This window comes from Strix uralensis, chromosome 12 (genome assembly GCF_047716275.1).
Source record: "Strix uralensis isolate ZFMK-TIS-50842 chromosome 12, bStrUra1, whole genome shotgun sequence".
In the NCBI taxonomy this organism is placed as follows: Eukaryota; Metazoa; Chordata; class Aves; order Strigiformes; family Strigidae; genus Strix; species Strix uralensis.
The window spans coordinates 3704418-3718211 of NC_133983.1; the positions used below are offsets into that span (position 1 = coordinate 3704418).

General features: G+C 47.3%; 1 protein-coding gene across 6 annotated transcripts in view; it reads right to left on the reverse strand.

Annotated features, from left to right (window-relative positions):
• The window catches only part of WDR59 (WD repeat domain 59), a 50570-nt gene extending 37124 nt beyond the window's left edge, over positions 1-13446 (reverse strand). For all 6 annotated transcript variants that reach the window (XR_012630517.1, XR_012630516.1, XM_074881300.1 and 3 more), the window contains exons 1-5: positions 13357-13446; positions 9387-9436; positions 7520-7655; positions 2919-3004; positions 1925-2005 (exon numbers count right to left, since the gene is read on the reverse strand). Coding sequence is in view for 4 of the 6 variants with exons in the window: in XM_074881300.1 (XP_074737401.1) it covers positions 1925-2005; positions 2919-3004; positions 7520-7655; positions 9387-9436; positions 13357-13410 (407 nt within the window). In the remaining 2 variants the exon portion in view is untranslated. The remainder of the gene's footprint in view (positions 1-1924; positions 2006-2918; positions 3005-7519; positions 7656-9386; positions 9437-13356) is intronic.
• Positions 13447-13794: the final 348 nt, after the last annotated feature.

The following is a 13794-nucleotide window of genomic DNA, read 5'->3' on the forward strand; positions in this document are numbered from 1 at the left end:
CTAATGTGAGCACCCATGGCATAGCCCAGCAGGTCCAGACTCCCCAGTGACCTCCCTGCTATTCCAGGACTAATTGTATTGCTGCCTCTTGCGAGCTAACGTGCCTTCTTATTAACCAAATACACCACGTTAAATAGAAGAAAGAAAGAGGTGACCAGCTGGAGGACAACAGCCATCCTGTCTTGCCACCACATACAGCAGCAAGTTTAGGACATAGAATGGAGTTGGAGGGGCCTAGAAGAAGGACAAACACGTGCCAAGTGTGGCATGCTACAACTGGGCAGGCAAGGCAACTGGCTTACAAAGTGTTGCTGCAGGAAGCAACAAAACAGCCTTTCCCAGGAGGATTAAAAGGAACAGAGCTGTGGAAAAACTTGAGAAAAGCCATTGATGTGTTTGTCAAGCCTCTGCAGACCCTGATTCAAGGCAGATGGAGCAGTGACTTCAGAGTAAAGATTTCATGTCTAGCATATAACATCAAAATTAGTAGGAAATAAGCCCAGCTGTGTGCAGACTCTACAGACCACATTCTGCGGTGGCAGAAGCCAGTGTGGCACCATGACAACTCCTAGCAGCCAGGACATGGATCAAGGCAATAATCCACTCCTTAACCTTGTTCCTCAGGAATTCACCTGCCCTTTCACGAAAAATGCCAGTGAAAATAAGGAATATTGTCTTCAGCTTTCTGTGTTTGCTGAAAAGCAGAACATTTTCTGTAATGGACTGCACCTCTCCCTCTAAGAATTTCTGTCTAATCAAAAAGTTATTTTGTATGAAAAATTAAGTGGGGAATTTCCAGCTGCCCTTACCGCAGGGCTACCTCCCTAGGGTGTCATTAGAGACAGCCGCTTCAGCAGGATGTTCATTTGCTGGAGGCCAACAGCCCCAGGACCTCACTGCTCCAGCGAGCTCAGAGACTTTACCAGCACAAGTGGGATGTAGAGGCTAGTCAGAGACTGCCTAAGCAAGCACTTCTGGAGAAGTGATACACACAGACACAAAATGATGGAAAGGCACAACAGAGTTAAAGCAGGGCTTCTGATAACAACCTTCAGAGAACTCTATTTTTTGCTCAGCGCTAAGATAGTATCGCAGGAAAACGCAACCAGCAGTTATTGTCTCTCTATGTCTTTTAATTACACATTAATAATATATTGCCATTCTCAAGCACCATTTAACCAAGGATATAAGTGCTCCGTAGGAGCTAAACAAGCCTTAGGGTAGCCTGGTGCAGTGGGGTTATGTAATTATCCTCCTATTATAACTGAGCAAGGGAGGCAGAGAGGAACAAAGTGACTTGCCAGGGGTCATAGAGTTGCTGTACAGCCAGCAAGAGAACCCAGCAGTCCCTGTGCCAGCTCCTTGCTTCTCAGGTCTAAAATATAGGGTTTTAATATTGGTGGTTTTGGAAAGATCCGTTACCCTGAAATTACTCATGATAGAAAGCACCAGGAAGCAAGGGAAGGCACAAACAGGAAAAGGTTCCTGAACACCACTACCAGTCTTTCCACTGAGAGAGAGCCAGCACCAATCACGGAATTTAGTGGAAGATGGCTGCAGGATCACGAAACAGTGCTCATTCACTCAGCTAAAAAACTCAAGAGGCTGAGGATCGTCCTTGGGTTCCAGGAAAAGCTCTTGAGGAAAGATGTGAAATGAGTAGTGAGTGAAGCCAGTCAGTATTTTTTTATGATCAGGAATTCAACTGTGGCTTAACCATACCACTCAACTGTCCTTCATGGACTCTGAACTGGCTTGAAAATGGGGAACAGAAGCCATCTTTGAGATTAGGGGAAGCAGACAAAGCCCCTGCAAGCACAGCTGAAGAGCAGCACCCATCAGGGCATGCTTTGCCATGCAAGCTGCTAATTATGGAAAGAGGTCCAGTGATTTCCCTGCAGTGCAGAAACATACTGATTCTTACTTGATGTCCCAGATGTAGATGTATGTGTCCACAGAACTGGTGACCAGCAGGTCTGGCTCAAACACTGCCCAGTCCAAGTCACTGCAAATGCAAAATCATAGTAGGTCAGAGAAAAGCACATGCAGTTTGCATCAACTTCTCATAAGCCCTCAGTACATTTCTCCAACAAATTCATGGCCAGTCCATGACATCTACTGAAACTTTTTAAGTAAAAAGCAAGATCTTAATCATTTCTCTAAGTAAATTCCAAGAAGCAACGAATTGTTTCTAAGTAAATTCCAGTGAAGCATCCTCCTAGCCCTGAACTTTACAGCTATTGTGTGTGTGCTCTCTCCTCCACAGTAAAAGGGACACTTGTCTCAGCAAGTTCTCAGTCACCCCGCATTCTTGGCATCAACCCCTCACTCTGGGATGCCTTCCCGTTGGGCTCACCAGGTGCACCTGGGCCACAAACAGCCTCCAGTCAGTCATTTCAAGGGTTGCGATTACTTTCCACATTCAGGAGCTGGAGTAAAAACAGTTCTTCACTTGTATTTCCAGTCCAGCACTACAATACACCCCTAGAACCAGAGGCAGAAATCTCCCCTGCACCACCACAACACACTGTGAACTTGATCTTTGGGATTACCTGCTTTAATTAAGCTGCTATCACAAACACACACGGCTGGAATTCAATTTAACAAACATGCTGCTATCTGTTTCCCAGATGACAGTTGCTGTTCAGTACAAGCACAGCAGCCTAAGGCAATGACACTCTGAGCCATCAAAGGCTAATTTGATATACTGGGGGAGCCACAAGAGGGTGAGCCGCTTCACATCTGATGTCATCTCCACATGGGAAGGCAGGACAGAGGGTCAGACAGTATGGTCCAGAAAAGTAAGCAAAAACAGGCTCAGAGCAGAGCCTGAGTGGGGCCAGGACCAAAACATTCAGCTTTTAGGAAACAAACCATTGTTTTCCACCCAGCAGTGGGCAGCATCGCTTCTTCCTCACCTGATCACACGCGTGTGTCCTTGCAGTGATGTGCAAACTTCACCATTACCTTCCTTCCACTTATACAGGTCAACTCGCTGATTGCTCTGAAATTAGATGGAAGAAAGGAGACAGTGTCAGGCAAACAGGGTAGGACAGGAAGATGTGTGTTAGGACCAGGTTCCCTTCACTGTGAACAACCTCAGTTACCAATGAGTCACACTGTGATTAGCAAAGTCCTTGCCCAAAGCAGGAGAGCAATGATGACCCTACAGGCTGCAAGGACTCTCAAAAGCTTACACTTTAATTACACCCACTTAAAATCAGAGATAAACAAGCATGGGAGGAAAAAAGGCACATTGCAAAATGTTTCCATGAAATGATGCTCTTGGAGCTTTTATTTCCTAACAACATGCTGTAACTGCAGGCAAAAGGCAGCCAAATTCTCTCCGCAGGAATACCCTGCCAGTCTGTTCAGATTCACAACTGGAGTTTTCAGTGAGGGGGATGATGGATCACCACTGGTCCTCCTCAACTCTCCCTCGATTCCCTTCTGGGATAATCAGGCCCATTGCCAAACACAAACAATACAGTCTAATGGTGTCAAGGTCACCTCCTCAAGGGTACTTCCATCCTTGCCAGTCCAGGAGAAAAGCCTTAAGTGCTTATCACTAACTGTAAACCACAGGAGCAAAGCAGATGAATCAATGACAACATTATTTAGGGCCTCTTCACTCATTCCAGGAATAAATCCTCCCTCAAATACAGCCACACACAAAGTTACTTGAAACTAGTTATTGTGCTTTAAGTTCACGTTCTGCCTCAATCAAGGTTCACTTCAGCCCAGGCCGACTCTAATCTTTCTGGGGCAGGAATTGCCTTTTTGGGTGCATATACAGCACCGAGCACAGTGGGTCTTGGGCCATGAATGGAAATTCACATTGATTTTGCAAAAACAGAAATAACATGACTTCAAAAATTTATTTCATTAGCCTCTTGTTTTCAAACTTACAGGTAGATGAGGGAAAAGAGAATAAAGACTTATTTTACAGTTTTTATGACAGGTTTTTGTGGTGGTGTTTTTGTTTGTTTGGGTTTTTTTTTATCCCAAAGCTGCTTCATAAGAATTTAAACTTGCAGGCAGATGAAGCACTCCAGCCTTCCCTGAAATGGAAGGTCTCCTCCCAGCTCAGCAATAATATATGGCATTTCTCTAATAGCTCACAGCAGGGCTGCACAAGAGCTCGGGGCAAGGAAAACTCTTTGCATGTTTCTCATTGACAAAAAGATTTAAGGGGGTAGAGTGAAATTAGCCAGCGGGATTTGTCCAGGACTCCAGAGTTGATGCTACAAGATAAGGATCACCAGAAGTTTCTCAGACTCTTAGTGGGGCATCTCACATGGAATGTGTTGCCCAGGTGTGGGAGAACGACAGCTCCTCCCAGCACGATCTTCCAAAAAAACATGCTGCTTGTGATAAGTATGAGTATATGCTTCCAACAATTTCATCACCCTCTTGTTCAAGCATTTGTGGCCACACAAAAGAAGTAACAAGGATCTAGGATGGAAAACAATGGCATTTCTGAAACAACAGCTTAGGAGTCCTCAGAAATATGCCTGAGCCAGAGGGCAGACACAGCCAAGCACAGCAAGAGGACGTGTTTCAGCTCTTCTGGAAAGAAGCTAAAAAAATAAGAAGCCCTTAACCAAACACAAGGACAGACTTGCCCTCTGCCTGCACTGCTTCTGATTACTGGCACTGCAAACGGGGTGAAGCTGCTGGCAAACAGGATGGCAGCGTTTTTACACTCCCTTTCCATCCACCGGGATGCAGAGGGACAGGACCCTCAGGGCTGCCTACAACACTTGCATGGTATACCTGAACAAATGATGACCTCAGCAGTGGACTTACAGGGGACTGACAGCCAGCTTTAGTCCAGAAGTAGCAAATCTCATCTTCATAGTGCTGAATCCAAGCTGATTTAGCCTTCCAAATGCATCTTTGCCCCCTTAGGTATCGCCCTCAAACACATCCACACTGCCTCCAGACCTGACCTGGGACACACAGACCTGAGCACACACTGTACATCTGCTTTCCACTTCTAAAAAAAGACAAATTAAATTCTAGTCTGTCATGGTTTGAGCTCAGAGGACAACTGAGCACCATGCAGCTGCTCATTCCCTCCTTCCCCCTCAGGACTGGGAAGGAGAAAATAAAGCAAAAGGCTCAGGAATCACGATAAGGACAGGGACAGATGACTCACCCATTACGGTCATGGGCAAAAGACAGGTTCATTAGGGGAAGAAAAAGAACATCAATTTAATTCAAACACCACTGCCACCAACACTTAACAGAGCAGGACAGTGAGAAGTATAACCACATCTCAAAAACACTTTCCCCTCACCCCTCCCTTCTTCCTGGGCTCAGCTTTGCTTCTGATATCTCTACCTCCTCCCCACAGCGGCGCAGGGGCAGGGGACAGAGTTATGGTCAGTCCTGCTGCTTCTTTCTCCTCAGTGGAGGGCAGGGGAGAACAGATCACACAGGGACTCCTCGCATTCTTCCCCTGCTCCAGCGTGATTCCCCTCTCATGGGAGACGGTCATTCACAAACTTTCTCTGACATGAGTCCTTCCCACAGGCTGCAGATCTTCCTGAGCTCTCCGCCATGCGTCCCCCCACGTGTTGCAATCCTCCCAGCACTGAACTACAACAGCAGGGGCTTCTTCCCCCAGAGTCCCGGCCTTCAGGCGCAGTCACCTGCTCTGGAGTGGGATCCTCCATGGGCTGCAGGTCAGCATCTGCTCCTCTGGTGACCCCCGTGGGTGGCAGGGGGGCGGCCCTGCCATCTCACCACAGAATACTCTGCACTGGTGCACCTTCCCCACCTCTCCTTCCTTCCACCGACCTTGGTGTTTGCACAGATGTTCTCCTCGCAACTCAAACTCCTCCTCCCAGGTTTCCCTTCTTAAATATGTTATCGCAGAAGGACAGCCACTGTCACTAATCGGCTCGGCCTTGGCCAGAGACAGGTCCAACTTGGAGCTGGGGGGCGCTTCGTGAAGCTTCTCACAGGGGCCACCACTGTAGCCCCCTCCCCACTCATTCAAACCCAGCACATTGTCCTAGGATGGGGCTGTAACGCATCAGCACCAAAATGCCAGCTAACTGTGAGATGGCTGGAAAAGAGGTGTTTCTGACTCAAACTGGAAACACTGCCTGATCTCATCTTGGGGATTCCTCACCTGATGTGCACCAGCAACTATGTCTAAATCACCAGAGCATCTCAGCATCTTAATTTATACACAAGAACAGCGAGGTTTGGTGTCAGCTACACCTAGTTTCTGTCTGGAACAAGAGTTTCTTGTGTCTGCTCAGGGCAGCGAGAGACAGGAGTGCTCAGATGGGCAAGATGGGCACAGCTCCCCATTGCAGCAGGGTCCTGCTCAGATCAGCATTAACCAACCACTGGATGTTGCCTTTAGAACGTGTCTGAAGTTTGCCTGCTCTACTCACAGCCTACACAGCCTGTTTCTTACTTGGTTTTGATTTTCACAGACTGTATCCAGAAGTGGCACTGAAGGACACCCTTTTGCAAGTTTTACTAACTCTCCACTCAGAAGCAGAGTGCTGCTGAAGGCACCTTTGAGATGTCAGTCATGTGCCAGAGCTGCGATGAGACAGGCTGGGGAAAGTCAGAGAGCAAAGAAGCAAAGGCTCCTAACTGATGACACTGGTCCACTTTTAAGACTGCCTTTAATTTCAATTGTAGCCATTCCAGGAAGTCAAAGGAACAAAAATCCTAGGAAACCACCTTCAGCTAAGTGTTTTCTCTAAAAAATAGATGAAACGTCTCCACGCCCAGCTATTCCAGGACTCTCAGGCTATAAAAGCAGATGCAACACAGCAGCAAAGGCACCTCGCCATGAGAACAGTCTGCGCCCGGCTAGTGCCGGTCGCTGCAGCGCTGTGGTTGATGGCTAAGACGTCACTCCCAGAAGCTCTGGGAGATCAAGCTACAGAGCATGATAGACTGAATAAAAATCAGAGCCAAAAACTGCACTCAAGGCTCGGATGGCCACTACTGCTTCTTCAGACCAGCCTACTTACTTCTCCACACACTGAATAAGAACTCCTTGCTGACTCGGTCCCTGCCCACCTGCAAACCGAGACTGTTACAGCGGTGAGCCAGTATTGACTCGTGCTATTTACAGACTGCCTGGTGCACTGCATCCCACCAGGAGGGCAGGGAGCTGAGAACAAAGCAGCACAGAGCAAGAAATTCAGTAAGTGCACAAATCTCATAACAGAATGGAAGTTAGGAAAAGAGCATATCCCCACTTCCTTCCAGAAAAGGACCATGTGGATGCCCGATTTATTTGGCAAGGTGTTTTATAAAAGACAAGCAAGCAAAACTAGATTCAACACCGACCAACCAATAACTGAGAGCCGTCAAGCCAAATAGCTCACTGGCAGTAAATCAGAGTTAGGCCTTGATCTTGCAACGTGATTTGCAGAAGCGTGCCTGTGCCAGCTCCGTACAACCTTCCAAGCCTGCTGAAGTCCACCCATCAAAGACAGGGGAAGACGATGAGTTACAGCTTTTAAATGAGTTAACTTACCGAAGCTGCAAAGTAGTATGCGTAGCTGTCGTGCGGGTTCCACTGCACTGCCCCAATGTCCCACTTGCTCTGTCGGGAGATCTTTCGATGACCCTCATTTGGTGCATCCAGGTTGACTATGTAGAGGAAACGGCGGCTGCAAGACAGGCACAAAGGGGCTGTATTGCACAGGACTGAGCTCAAAACCCCAAGCTCACATGGAGCTCACAGCCTTGTGCCTAGAGGACCAAAGAAGAGAAGCATTTGACAAGACAGATGAAAATATTATTCCTGAGAACGCCACATTTGACCACATACTTCAAAAAAGGGCTGTTTAAAAAAAACCCAAAACAAAACATGAAATTAGACAGGATCTGCAAATGTAATGGGCAGTTCAGACCACAGAAAACCCCAGATAACTAGGATACAAAAGGAAGCACTGGGAAATGGTGCAGACACATCCAAATACACTTTGCTGGCCTAATGCTGCAGCAGCAGAGCCGAGGTGGCTCAGGGCTGGGAGTGCAATGCCACAGCTTCACGGGAGCCAGCTTCAGTCTGGAGAGGTTGCTCTGAGCAAGAGTCAATGAGCCCTGACAAACATAAGATGATTCTATGTGGCTGCATCTTTCCACACCACACTGTTTGGGGGGCTTGGTTCCGCAGACAGCACAAGTACATCTGCACAGAGCTAGCTCAGCTGCAGCAGCTCATTAACGTGGGTGGACACAGCCCTGCACGGATCCGGTTATATTACTTACCTGAGCTAACCCTAAATGCAGCAGAGATATATTTGCATGATGCTAAACCTGAGCTCATGCATCCTGCTGGATGTGGTCAACTCCCCACAAAGCTAGGCAAGGTATCATTCCCTCCACAGTGTGATTCATCTTACAAGCAGATAAACCACAGAGAAATAATTGTCAGCCAGCTGAACTCTAATGGAAGACCAGCACCAAAACATATTGAACCATATATAATTAACCACACCAGCATTACATGTCAGCTGTGTAGCAAGCATACAGCTGCTCTGAGCACTGTGAATTTTCCCAAGAGAAGAAACAAAAAGAACATCTTTGCTGCCTTTCCAGACCAAAGTCCTCAGGGCTCCCTACTCTGAAGAGTGAAGATGCCGAGCCTTTGGAGGCTCTTACACAGCTTTAAAAGAAAGGAGGCAAATCCTGAAGGGCTGCTGAGCATGCAGGAGAAGCTTGAAAAGCAGAGGGCCACAGACCTGATGCTGAATGGCAGACAGGCTGTCCCCAGCCTGCTGTTGGCCCAAATAAGCAAGCTGTGAAACTGTAGTGTAAGGAGAAAGAGGCATCAAGTTAGACTCAAACCAGCTGCTAAGCTGGTTATTCCTGTGCAGGGCTGCTGGACTAAGGGTTTACATTGAAGCAGGCAGGCCTCTGAGTTGTATCAAAGGATCCTGGGAGTTCTGGCAGCTTGGAGTCTAGGGCACCTACTGCTCTTGTTGAGCATCATCCTGCACTGAAGCAGCACAGGAGCAGGTCAGAGAGCTTGGCTCCCCTGTCCAAGTACACCACGGGAATATTTGGGGCAAATTTTGTCTTAAGGAAATCATTCAATCTGTAATTCAAGCAGAATCCAAACAGTACTTCATGATGCTCCACCTCCCACAAGTGGATTTGGGAAAGCATGTATAAGGAAAGCCACCACAGTATTTTATTGTGCTGTTGTTGCTGGCTTTCCACTCTGTATCCCATTCGAAATGTGACCCAGAATCCTCTTCATCAAGCCTTGAACAGAATTCAGCTGCACCTTTCTGAAACAATACATCAGCCCTTCAATTGAGGTCAGCTTGAAGGTTGCTGATTTGGCTCGTGGGAATGACTGTCATACGTTTCTAATGGGGAGTCACACTCACCCTGAGAGTACTGCACGCTGTCCCAGGCAATCCACCGACATCGCCGTCGCCTGTTAACGAGAAAGAGAGAACAAAGCTAAATTATACCTGTCAGGTCAGCTTCTCAGTCAAACACACAGCTTTGGGGAGGAGTTCAGGAAAACCTGCCAGCTCATCTTCAAGGAATAAACTGCTATGGTAAGAGTCAAGGCTGATATCTGTCAGGGACAGCAGAAGTAACATCCCCTTGAAGAAGCACAGATGGGTGACAGGGTGTAGAGGTTGATTTTGGGATGCAGGATAGCGCACAGAAAACATCTTTGTTAGAGTAAACTGAAGACAAGACCTGGCAGCCACCATTACAGGCACTGAGACCTTGCTCCCTTCTCCCTGCTATGGCAATCACAGTTGCAGCCTTTCAATCAGCAATCTCTAATAATCCGTATTAATCAGCCTCTTCTCCTGCTCAGGAGCTTTCTCATTGCAGGGCCAGATTTAATTATGTGTGTACAGGGAGATAGAAGTGCAACCATTTGTGTATGGCTGGTCTCCAAAAATGAGATGGCTAAGAGGCATCAGAATTTACTTTGGCAATGCTTGTAAAGAAGGCTAAGAGGTAACTTAAATGCCATAAGAAGACAAAAGAAAGAAGACTGTTTGAACATTGTCTCCCCCTCTTTTCATTCAGAATGGAATTGGCTGATCATTCCGTATAACTGCCAAGACATTAAAGGAAAATTTTACTTGGAAAACTGAAGAGTTCGGCCCATAAACATAGATATGACTTCAACGCAGTTTTTAGCATTCAGAGTACAAAATCAGAATATGCCCCATATTCTTCAAACTAACTGCTGTCATCTTCAAAGCTACCTCTCTGAAGGCTCAGGATGTCTCTGCTGCTGTTCAGGATTCTGCTCAGCGCGGATGTAACAAGACTTCAGGATGTCCCACAGCTACTACTTATAAGCATCACCAAAACCAGACAGACAATATGGCAATCCCACTCCATTTCAGCCAAATTTGACAGGAGAATAACCATCACAAACCCCTAGTTTTTTTCAACCAGGGCCCCATCCGCTGCTTGGAAGTACCCCAGTTAAGGGAAAAACAGCATCACAGTCTCATTCTTCACTAGAGACCAAGAGTCCACATGGCAAAGAGCTAGGCCTGTTCTGTAGCCAGGCCTACATCTACACCCCAACAAAGCCGAGCTTCACCACTTTTGCTGTTCCAGGAACAATCAGCTTTCATTGCTTTTTCCTAGGTAGCAAATACAGTCTTCTGGCAAGGTTTTCCTGGTACTAACTAATGCTGTAAAGAAGCAGCTAGTTTTAAAATCTCTAAACGGTGAAGAATTAATTTCAGCTTCCTAGATGTCACGGTACCTTGTGAAACAACAAAATAGGTTACTAAATTTGTAAAAAAAGCAAGCGGGAGAAAGACATTTTCCCAGATGATACACATTTCACATCTGAGGAATTAAAGTGAGGATCACTAAAGCCATTATCCGAACCAGAACTTTCTCATGTGACAAAGAGCTAGTTAGCTGACATATCTCATACAGCTTTGGCCATCTTTGCTCAAGACAGAAAAAAACTGTCAATTTAAAGTGATTGATAATTTCATATACGAGTTTGTTTTTTCTGGTGTTGGCACCAGGATCTCATACAAATTGTTTTTAATAATGAACATGGGTAAACTGTTTTTCCAGGCACCATCATAAAATGTAATGAAATGAAATGTAATGAATGAACTAAAAAGCTTCACATGTCAGGCTGCTACTCTGGTGGGTCACAAATTAAGTCATTTTATGGTAATAAACAGTTCCCTACAACACTACAGGCTTATCTAGGCAACAGGAAAAAAAACAAACAGCTGACATTTAATGTGCTTGCTATATTGATATGTCAGTCTTCACAGCACAACCTTCCGGAAGGGGGGAGTTGAAACTGAACAAACAAGCCTGAAAGCAGTTTTTATCCTAAAACAACAATCAGGATAGCTAGAGTTGCTGTTTATGAGTAACAATTATGTGAATAAGCATGGTGGGAACACTGCACATTTGAAAACCAGCTCTGAGCCCACAGCTCAGGCAGCATCTTCTCATACTTCAAACGTCTACTTCAGCATTTCACTTGATTTCTGCTAGGCAAGCCAAGGAAAACACCTTTTCATGTCTGAACTTCCATTAGTTTTGAACCCAGCTTCATTCCCTTCACCCAAAAGGCAACAGACAAACTCAATTTGCCAAGGCTATACTGGTTTTCAAGAGCTGCAAACTCTCAGCAAGAAATACCAGTTCCTTGTGTACCTCACTTCCCATCTACACGCTGAGTTGCTACAAATGGTACTACTTCACCGTTGGACATGGTGAGCTTTAATCTCCTTTGGATAGCATGGACAGCCTGACAAGAGCCTGCAGGTCACGTCTAAATCAGAAGAGGGCTGAGACTGCTGCCTCTGTCACTTGTACAGAAATACTGGCCCCAAACTAGCCAGGGATCTTCTGAAGTGTTACAGCTTGGGTGCTGTAGTTTTCACACGACACACTCTGGCACGGTGAACGAAGACAACTGCAGTGCTTGCAGACATGCACGGGCTATAAATGCAACAGCTGCCCACTCTTTTGACTCGTTTCCATTTAAGCTGGTTTCAGGGTAGGGATCTTGGTGATAGCGTGGCCTACAGGCAGAGCTCAAGCCCGGTACAGGATGATTACAGCCAAGGTGTTTCAGTTTCTCAAGCTCGAGTTTCTCATCTGCAAAAACATTCATGCAGACTCCCTAAAAAATGCTCAAGCACAAATATATAACTGAGTTTAGCTTGAAGCAGTAGTCTAGCAGCCCCAGCCACTGAAGCTCTCTGGTTTCATACAAGACAGCAGGCAGGTCTGAATGGCTCTAGAAAGATCAGACCAGAGTAAACCTAAACAACCAAAATACCAGTGGTTAACCTCTCTATTAAGGTATACGCCTGCACAACAGCAAGATTGAAACGAACTGCTGCAGAAGAGGATGGAAACACCTGTTCTCTCCCCTCTCGGCTCCCACACACCAATCATTATGAATAAGCAATCAAATCATGAGGCCACATATCTCCTGAGCCAGATGCAATCTGAATCTGTGATCTAAGACATATCTTCAAAGCTCATTACCAGTTTCCCGAGAGCAAATCTTCACCAGCAGACAAGACTGCTTTAACATTTATTCCAGGAGGAAAACAAAACTGATACAAAGCTTTTGGGGTATAAAAATTAAAAGCTTTGTGAGCTTACAGAGGGTAGGGTGGATGTAGCATCCAGGATTCAATGATCCTATTTGCAATGGCGAATGCAGAGCTGACATTGCTCCAGCACAAGAGGGTAAACTAGAAGATGAGAGAGTTTCCAGAACTATTTTTTTTAATCTTTCTGGGTTTCCTGCTGAAACCCAGTTCACAGCTGACCCACCATATCCAGCTTTGCTAAGCGACTGTCGACATCTTAAAAACCCAACTTTTTTAGAACAGCTTCTAAGAAAGCACGTAAGCAAACTCTGAGGGGAGTTCTGTAACCAGCCACTTCAAAAACAAAAGCTGACACTTCTGCTATTTATAAAAAAAAATCTAACTCGCTTTTCCTAGTAATCGAGTAATAACAATTTATATCGCAGCCGAGAAAGTAGCTATAATAGTCTCAGAGGAAAAATTAGGAAAGATGTGTGGGAAGTGGTAATATCTTCTATTAGGCCTGCCAATATACTTTAAAAAAAAAAAAATCCAAGATCTAATTAAGATTCTAAATAAAGTGCCTCGTGAATTCGGCATTATCTCCGCGCAAACAGCTCTGAGACCAGCTCAGCCCCGTCCACAGCCGGCGAAAGGCCCCGCGGGGCCCTCCCGGGCCGGGCCCCCCTCCCGCTCCTCACGGGGTCGACCAGGCCCATCCGGGGCGGCCCCCCCAGGGCCGGTCAGAGCGACAACCCGCGGCGGCAGCGGCGGCGGCCCCCCCGACCTGGGCGTCGCGGAACTCCACCACCACATTCTCGCTGCTCCAGCGCGCCGCCATCTTGGGCCGCCCCAGCAACCCCCGACGCCGGCGGGGCAGGGGCGGGGCGGCCGCAGGGCGCCTGCGCACAGCGGGGGCGCCGCGCGGGGGCGGCTGGGAAACGTAGTCCGTCCCTCACAGCCCCCCCCCCCCCCCCCCCCCGTCCGCCCCAGTGAACCGGGGGCAGAGTGTCCTGAGGAGCCGGCGGGGCCTCACGGCCCGGGCGGCGCAGCACGGGCCCGGCCTTCCCGGAGGGGCTCGCTGCGGCGGCCTCCGGGCGGTTACGGCCCCGCTGCATGGCTCTGGCGGAGCGGGGTGTGTAGATGAGGAGGGGGGAGGGGGGGGTGTCGAGGCCTGTGCTCCACGGGGCAGCGCCCGCCCGCCCAGGGAGCGGCGTCTCCGTGA